The sequence below is a fragment of the Convolutriloba macropyga genome, chromosome 3 (assembly GCF_964194025.1).
Source record: "Convolutriloba macropyga chromosome 3, txConMacr16.3, whole genome shotgun sequence".
NCBI lineage: Eukaryota > Metazoa > Xenacoelomorpha > Acoela > Convolutidae > Convolutriloba > Convolutriloba macropyga.
The window spans coordinates 17,623,506-17,632,896 of record NC_134470.1 but is presented as its reverse complement, the minus strand read 5'-3'; the positions used below and the strand labels follow the sequence as shown (position 1 = coordinate 17,632,896).

The window sequence follows — 9,391 nt, the reverse complement described above, 5'->3', positions numbered from 1 at the left end:
TCTTTTCAGATTCAACTGTAAGAACAGGCGAGCAGAACTAAACTTAATGTGACATACCTGTGCTCCCGTGTCAGTAAGTGACAGAGTGATAAAAAGCTCTCAAGCCATTTTAATACCAGTTGTTTGAGTTGTTTAATTGCGTTCAAACGAAGTTTGCAGCAATTATATTAGTCCTGTCGGTCGTTTACGCCATTTTTCGCTTGACCAATGTTTCGTCTCACGCATTTGACTTTTCGTCCTCAAAAACGGGATAAACAGGTAGCGCCCAACGGGAATTAAGTGCTCTTAGAGCCTTTCAGCTCTGTTTCCGCTCAAATTGTTTTGGAGACTTATAATTATGGTGTGAAGGGCGGTTCCTAGAGGTTGAAGACATCCCTACTGTTGACCCCCTTTATTGCACCCCACCCCACTGTAGCCCACCCGCTTCCTCGCCATCAGCCCCCGGTGCATTGCCCCCCCCCCACTGTTGCCACCCCATCAGCCCCCCCCCCGGTGCACCCCCCCCCCGCTGCGCTCACTTACGCCCCTTCAATAAAGCTAAAGCTAGCCTCACTAAACTGTACTTAGCTGCTGACGAAGCCAGCCGGTCGTTTGAGAGCAATTCGCCCGACGTTAGTCGGTTATGTTCGGTTCTTTTGAGTGAGTTTGTTCTCGCAAGCTAATATTTTTAATCATTTTTGGGTGCCTCTAAGGTGTACGACCAATATTCTTAGCAACTTCCAAAAACAATCTAAAAACAACCAATATATGTATCATTTGAAAAATAGTTAATTGTTGCTTGAGGCCAATGATTTTGATCAAATTGAGGAAGCAATGCCAGTATTGTCACAATTCTTCGTAAATCCATTGTTTTGTTTATCAATTCTCCTTTCAGGTTGTAAAATGAGCAAGCATTCGTCTGGGAACGATCTTAACTCAATGAACATCTCCAGTGCCAGTCAAATGGTGTCAAATTTTGAGATCATCATCGAGTCCTTGAAATACTGGGCTTGTGATCACGTGTTAGCTACAGTGTTCCTGTCAATTTTGGTGTCAATGGCTCTGGTGCCGTGTCTTCTTACTATAACTTGCGTCATTTTCTCACTATTCGTAGCCCTGTGTTCCATAGTCTTCGTCGAAGGAGCTGTATTTGTGTTCGGTTCCTTCTTCATGCTATTTTTTGTAGGAGTGGCGTTAGCTGCGGCGTGCTTTGGAACTGTTTCAGTTGCAATATTTCTTCAGTTTTACTCTTTCTTGTATCCAAATTCACCTTCCGAATCGAACAAATCATGAACTTTGTATTAGTAGAAATTTGAATTTGTACTTTTGACTCAGGGATTTGTAAAGATTAGTTTTTTTAGTGATATTGTATCTTGAAAATTTTAGATGTTTATACATTGATTTTATCATTGTAATTGAATTTTAGAATAGAATCTTGTTTCAAATATATCAGAAACTTTCTCAAGAAACAAACTAAGCTTTTTGCCAAACAAAATGAGACCAAATAGTTTTGCGGTCTAGTAGCTTTGCTAACAATCATAAATCTCAAACTGATTTCAGTTGAAAACATTGCGGTAAATTGTTGTTGCAGTAAATTGTTTTTTTTTTCATCCCCTCAATTCCTTAATTTTGTTCTAAATGAGGGAATTGAAATAGTTGTAATTTTTTTTTATGATTTTCGTCAAAATAATTTTTGAATCAAAACGTTTAAAATGATCAGTTCATGTTGAACTTCCTTACATGTGGAAAACAGCCTGCGAAGCTAGAGTTTTTCCTTCAAGACGTGACGCTGTTTTAAAAATACCCAATCTCTGGTAAAATTAATCCGATTTTTGTCTGTTTGGATTAGGTTATTTTTCATCTGACTCAAGATGAACTTAGGTACGCTTCCCTTTGGTACAATTGATTTTTATGAAGGAAATATAGTTAGTTTAAAGTTTTTCATTGTACCACCATCGTGTATTCTGACCATAACCATGAAAGTCTTCTGGACATTACCATAAAACTGAAGTTCAATCCAATACGTCGCACTGCAGTTGAATCCAATTATAAACTGCAGTCAATCCAATACGCTGACAATGCCGTCTTGTATTCCTTTGGTGACCAAATTAATGGCTGCAAGCAAAACCTGGAGAAATCAATTTGCTCACTTGTTGAGTACTTTTAATATCACCCTTTAAAACTGAATACAGAGAAAACAGAGTTCATTGTTTTTGGCAGTTCATCCACAGGGAAGTCCATCATGGTGGACAATCTTGTAATAGAGGGAGCTAATAGCGTAAAATATCTGGGAGTAATGTTAGACAAAAAAGTGCAATACCAATAACATATTAAACAAATGCTCAGTAAGATGGCACAAGGAATAAATACTGTCCGCAGAAATGTTGTACAATACTATTTGCGATAAACTCTTCTGATTGCTTTTGTAATTAGTCATATTCAGTACTCCGCTGTTTTACTCCCTTCCAGCTCAAACAATCTGACAACTGTAGAAAAGCAACTCAATTGGGCAGTTAAGGCTGGTTATTTCCATCGTTCTGACAACTCCTCGCTAGTATCAATTCAGAGAATTATGTACTGCCAATTAAACAAACGCTTGATAACAGAACTGCATTGTATGCTAAGCAACTCTTGGCTATTGAAAAGCCCTGCTGTCCCGAAAATAACAGGACTTAGCTTACCAACCAAGTTTCATAAGCATCCAAGAACGAAAACTGTTTATCTTGAAGACAGGTCAAGAACAGCTTGGTCGGACAAAAAGTGTCATCAGAACAGGCAAATCACTCAATAATTGTTTCACAAAAATCTGAAAGTGAAGTGTATCAAACAGGCTTGTCAAAAAAATCTTTTAAAACTTGTTCAGCATTTTCAGAAGGGACGAATGGGAAACATTGTGCGCAAGGTTTCCTGCAAAACTTTCAGATTTAACTAGGGTTATGCTTTTGTATTTGAGAATTTGCAAATTCTCATGCTGTAATTAAATTGTCATTTAGCTTACGTTTGTAAATTAATTTGGAATTTCACTTCATGGTTTTCAATTTTAATGAATTCAAGTTGTGCTCTTAGACTTAATGCGTCTGAATGCTTGATTGGATCGAATTGAAATCGGTGTAGTGGAGGCAGAATTTCGTTGCATATTTTAACTGTTAAAAAATCAACTCTTAATCCCAGGAAAATGTTTACTCATACAACTATTACTGACTGTCTTTCTTCAGCCAGACTGTCGGTATACTAGAAGCAACTTTTCCCGTTTTGATAGGCTAGAGCTCTTTATTAACTGATTTTGACGGCAAATGACATGGTGATTGGCAGTAAGTGACAGCAATATTTGCCTCAAATCACAATTGACCGTGCCTTCTAATTGTTGAACAGAAAAAACGTGGGTATGAAAACAATATTTTTTCTGAGTTCTTAGTACGTTTTTTCTACGAAACAAGTGATGCAAACGAATTGGTTGCATAAATTCAAATTGGTTCAATAAACTTTGACTATAGTGACGTTTTGTGCAAATAAACGAGAACGTTATGTTGATAAAATTTTGAATCTAGTTGGCAACAAAAGTGTTGTCAATCTTGACAAAATCAATACTTCCATCATTTGGAGTGTTGGGAACTAAATGCCTCCGAATAATTTTTGTGAAAAGAATGGATTCTCAATTTTTGAATTGATGGGGCTATAAACTCCAAATTACTTTTTTCTCGACTTCATCGTACGCTGAAAAAAATGCAAATATTTTTATGTTAAATGATTTTTTGTATACACTTCAAAACTTTATTCACGCAAATGAAGCGCTTTAAGTTTCTAGTTAGAAAAGTGCTTTCTATCGCCTTCTGGATAGTTGAGTGCAAGGTGAACGTTAAAAATTTCGTTCCTTGAAATATTCAAAGTCAGCTCTTTTTAATTGCTCTCAAACGTTCAAAGCATTGATATTAGCCCTGCCGGTTTTTATGCAATATTTCGCTTGACGATTTCTCATATTACGATTTGAAATTTGTCCCTAAAAAACGTGATAACAAGTAAGGCCGGTAGATCATTAAGTTGCTGTACAGCTCTTAGAGCCTACGTAGGCTCTAAGTTTACTGTTAACCTAAAGTGCTGAGAAGTTATAAAATAATGGTATAAGGGGCAGTTTTTGGCGGTTTAGATCGCAATCACGCTAAAAAACAATTTCTCCCTCCCTTAGGTAAACCTAAGCTAGCCTCCCTAAATCACAGCTAGCTACTGACAACGCTAACCAATCGCCAGTTATTTGAGAGCATTTTGCACGACGTTAGTCGGTTGTGTTAAATTTAATAGAATTCGTTAAATCGCTGCAGACATGTGAAAGGCCAGATATAAAGTTTCTAAAGTATATATAGGCAAGGGATTTCCTCAAAAATTGAAAATCGGAATTCAATGTTGAGACTATCTAGTCTATATTATCTAATATCCATCTTATCTCTGAAAATCTTCATTTCGCCACAAAACGTGCTACAAAGAGCTTTTGTAGATACTAGTGACCACCTTATTATACGATAATTATCCTGAAATTGATTTGTCGGATTTACTTGTTATAGACCTAAGATCAAATATGAATAATTATGCTAGAAGTTAAAGAGATTTTTGCCAACACTTTCGAAAGTTTAAAATGAGATAATGCTGAGGCCAGAATTTGGTTCGATTAATTAATTTCAAATTATTTGACTAAATTGAGCTACCTCAAGTTTTAAGTACGAGACTGTCTCACCCTTCATTCTCTTAAATTGCAGTTTGTTTCTGTAGTCCGCAATTAGTAATGCGAGGGACTTTATGCCATTATTTTCCAATTGGGCTTCTTTCAGTTCTGTCTGATCGACACATTGTTAACGGTCATTGTGGAAAATAGTGATAATTTTGATTGAAATTATGCGAGCAAAACGTGCGTTTTGCGACATAATGTTGAAAATAGACACCATTTAAACTTGGCGTCTCCTAAGATGCTGTGATGTAACTTCTTATATTTTTTATTCGATGACACTGTTCAAGATCCAAAGTGATTTTTATCGTCGTGCATATAAACTCTAATGGCGGTTTTTGTCAACATACCATTCTTTTGTGACAGATGTTTGCCGTTTTTCAGGTCATCTATCGAAGATGACATGAGAACCTATAAGGAATAAAAGCAATCAATCACTTGAACTAAGTGGAGCAATTGCTTCACATGTGAGCAGAAAGCAGCTGCAAAGTTGCTGTGTGCATATAATTTTTATTTGGCTGTTCAACATCGTGGCACTTAAGAAATAGGTTAAATTCAACCAAAGTTTACTTTTTTGTTGTTAACTACTTTATTGTTGTTAGTTAAAGCGATTGTAGAGAAATTTGAAAGCGCAAGTTTTGAGTAAAGTGTTTTAAAAATGTTTTTCGTTTCTGTCTGTGCTATCGTATTTGTGGCTTCCATTATTGGGCGAACCTCTGCAGGTAATATTGAATGCCATAAAAGAACTTTTTGCTGTGTTAGTGTATATTTAACTATTTAGCAAACCATTTTATGATTCGAACCGGTCAGTTTTCTGTTTCTAATCATAACATTTTGCTTCAAAGGTGTGGTATTGTCAAATTGCCATCATTTTTGCCCGGGCCGAGGTTTCACCTTTGTTTTGGGGGAAAATATTGGCCCGGGTGACAGGCAAGAGTAACTTAATCGGTAAAAAATAGTTTTCAATGAGAATTGGTTGGTCAATTCATTGATGTGCCTACAAATTCGAGAACAAGTGTTGCAGATGAACTTTGTTCTGCAACAACTACCCATGCTTGAACAAAATAGAAGCGTACTTCTGATTAGTGTCTAGTCAATAAATACGTTTTTTTTTCTATGTAACTAAGCCTTCAATATCATTTGATTCAGCGCACTTATCACAGTTTTGTGAAAAATTGCGGAGTTGTTCATAAAAATTTTCACTTGTCACTATCTCAATCACTTCCCCAAATTATATGTTGAGATTATACAAGAAGTGAGGTAAAGTAAGGTAAAACCTGCAGCTCGGCGATGTAAACAATGAAAAACAATAGTTAAACTCGCAAACATGAAGTACCAAGAACTTCCCGAAAGAATTAAGAGTAATAAAGAACGAAAGAGCAAAACAGTGGGCAGTGACTATTAGGAGGAAATGCTATTTCTAGAAATAGAAAAGAAAAAGTCAACCTGTTTTACTAATGCCCCCTATTATGGGAGGAAAATAGATGTATCGTAAGTATTGATACTGAACTATTTATGGTTTGTAGTAGTTAAGTATAAGAAGTGTAAAATTAGTTAGTGTAAAATTGGTGATTACTGTAAAGGTGCTAAATGCCACTAGAAAACAACCAAACAAAATTGGTAAATTTTAAGAAGTTAGTTAAACCAAATGCTTTAATTCGAAAATTGTTTGTGTTGTTGTTTCTAAACCAAAGGATTAGAAAATTTTATTTCGATAAATTTGGCTTGCTATGAAATTGCAGAAAAAATCAAATTCGAAAGTTTGATAGAATGCATTGTTGAACATTGTGTCACATAATGGTATTTGGATCTCGATCTTAGTGAAAGAACTCCGGCATGACCAATACTGCTCTTGGGTAAATCCTTCCAGACAAAATTTGCCACTGTTGTGCACCTCCCCTTTGGCCGAAGCCGTAGGTATTTAGTCTACTGACCTTTAGAGGAATGAATTCCAAGCCAGAGTAAACTTGAGCCTCGGTGCAAAGACCATCTGGGGTCAAGCTCATTGAGGTGTTGTGTCCCAGAGCCTCAAGTCTATGTATCTCAACCATCTTTTGGGACAAGCAGAGCAAGTGTTGTCTGGACCAAACATGTAGTGTAGTTACTCTTTATCTTTTAGCTCTGCGATCACAGTTGCAACACTACTCTGTGATGTTATTTCTGTGACTATCACTACATCTGTCTTGTCTGGACCTTACACAGTATCTCTTACTAGAGGATTTTCATTTCAGATACTAATTGTGCTCAGGGATCACACACAGTTTTCGCTTCTACTACTAATCAACTTTCAGTGGATACAGTGTAGCTTTCATCTCAAGCTCCCTCGCATCTCAACCATATTAGCCCTGCGTTCGTTTCCTACTAACAGGGGTTTCCGATTGATTAGAGTTCACAAGAGACTTTATTTGGAGTCTAGCCAATTCGCTACTAGACGATCAAAACGTCATCTACTAGTCTCGATTTCACTTTTGTTACTTTGTTGACTTTCGAATCAGTTAACTTTGACCATCTTTCGCTTATTGGAGACATTTCCAACAGTTGAAGTCGGCGAGAACTTTTGTTCACATGGTCTCGCCAACAACCAGGGTCTTCACAGGGTCTTGCCTGCGCTGATGTGAATCGGACTGGCAAGGAATTCTTTAGAACTAGTTTGTTTCAAGTCCGTAGGTGGCTTGTTCAGGGCTCAATCCTCAGACAGTCAGCTTAGCTAACTTCCACTAACTGACTGAGCTAGTGGCAGTTACCCAGGGGGCCCCACGTGGAGGTTACTGACCAAGGTTACACCCTACGGATCAGACCCTTCCTATGAAAGCTTTCCTCGTAGCATTGTGCAACCAAGTCCCCACTGATGTAACTCTTTGCACCCCCTTTTGCCTGGTAAACTGAAAATTCAATTCAACCTATGCTCTGTGAAATAAATAAAATGGGAATTTTAAATACAATCAAAGAGGCTCGGTATTGTGATTGCTGAGAACGATCCGACTCCGCCTATCAGATTTTCTCCTTAATTTTCTACCAAATGAGGAAAAGATACGAAACTTTCAAAAAGTTAGATGCTGTTCAAAAACTTAGATGCATGTGAACGGTAAGTGGATCTGTTTTTAATTGAAAACTGAAATAAAATTGGTGTTGTCTGTATTTGACAACAAAACGAATAAAAGCGAAAACATTTTAGTGAATAACAGGCTCTCCATTACAGTCCAAATTTTTCGTGACTGCTTAAATTCCTTAATGTGGCCAAATGTAGCCTTGCTATCGCTGCGCATCATTTAAAAACACTTATTTTTTTTTTAAAATTATATAGTGATGATTAATTTGGCAAAAAAACCTTTTTATAAAAAAAACGTTGAGTTTTTGGATAAATAAAGAACGATTTTAATTAGAGAAGAGTCCGTGAGTTCTTCACAAAGATACAAAAAGATTATTGATGCCCGTTTTTTTCTTTGGAACAAAATATTAATTTCTCTATTGATAATATTTTTCGGGGAAGGTTTTTCAGATTTCTCTGTGCTCAATATTACCAAAATACCAATTGCTCAGTATTACTGAAATCTACCGACTAAAATCAATTTATTGAAATTGTTGACATTGCAGTACTGTACTGGCCAAGCCGTGATAGTAATTGTTATAATGATAGTAATTGTTTTTCATAGTGGTTAAATGAGTAAACACGAGCCGTACGATGGAAAAAATTTGTCTGAGTACTAATCGTAGCAGTTAAAAACGATGCAAGCGTACACAAAACGTCGTTCTGAAGAAAAGAGAATCTCTGAAGTCCGTTATGTACTCTCACAGCAATTCTAATGCGTATTTATTGCTTCCCAAAACCAAAAAATAATCAAGTGCCCCGCAACCTAGAAAACCAACATTCAAAAGATTACTTAGAAATATTCAACTTCTTTAAACGCTTTTTGAGAGCGTTCACTACACCGGCTTCCTCCTTAAATTTAATCGTTGGTGTCGCTCTAAAAAAATTTACTTGTTGTAGATTAGTCGGCGCGTTTTGTAGTCCTTGAAACATAGTGATTGAAACAATCTTGAGACAGATGTTGTCGAAGTATTGGCTGGGAATATTTATTTTATTCACACAAAATTGATTACTAACTGGCAAATTGTTTTGGACAATTTCTGATTTTGCGTTGAATTTTCTTTGGGCTCAAAACTTTTTTCGATTAAAAAAATATCATGTTTCCCGCCAACGATTAAATTTACGGTCGCAGTTTTAAGTTGAAATTATATTATTTTGTTATGAGAAATTGCTTAAGAATTCCTGACCATACGAAGAACAAGAATTTGTAATTATATATTATCTTAAATACATTTTTGACTCACATTCAAAATTTAGAACAACAGCAATATATTGAACAAAGTTCAATCTTATTTATGAGACTTGTTAATCAATCATTTGTTGACCAATTAATAAAATTTCGATAAAAAATGAATGTTCCTAAATTAATTTTTTTTCATAAAAATTATGTTTTAATTTTTGAAAGTCTACGTTGGTTCGGGGACCATGCATCGTTTAAAATCAGATCTCATTTTTGGCTGGCTTGTGATTTCAAAAACGATTAGAATTGACTCTTCGTGATGTCTTTCGTTCAATAATGGCTGTAATCGCCCTATTTTTTGTGAAATCCAGTCGTGTTATTTTGAACGATATATCGTCTAATCTAGGCCGATTTTCGCCTGGAGGCGTCT

The 9,391-nt window shown here is 36.2% G+C and overlaps 1 protein-coding gene across 1 annotated transcript in view; it reads left to right on the top strand.

Moving 5' to 3' along the window:
* The first annotated feature begins 5,209 nt into the window (after positions 1–5,209).
* Positions 5,210–9,391, top strand: part of LOC142336911 (uncharacterized) — a 50,193-nt gene continuing 46,011 nt past the window's right edge. The window contains exon 1 of the mRNA XM_075385894.1: positions 5,210–5,415. Within this exon, the coding sequence (XP_075242009.1) occupies positions 5,352–5,415 (64 nt within the window). The 5' untranslated portion in view covers positions 5,210–5,351. The remainder of the gene's footprint in view (positions 5,416–9,391) is intronic.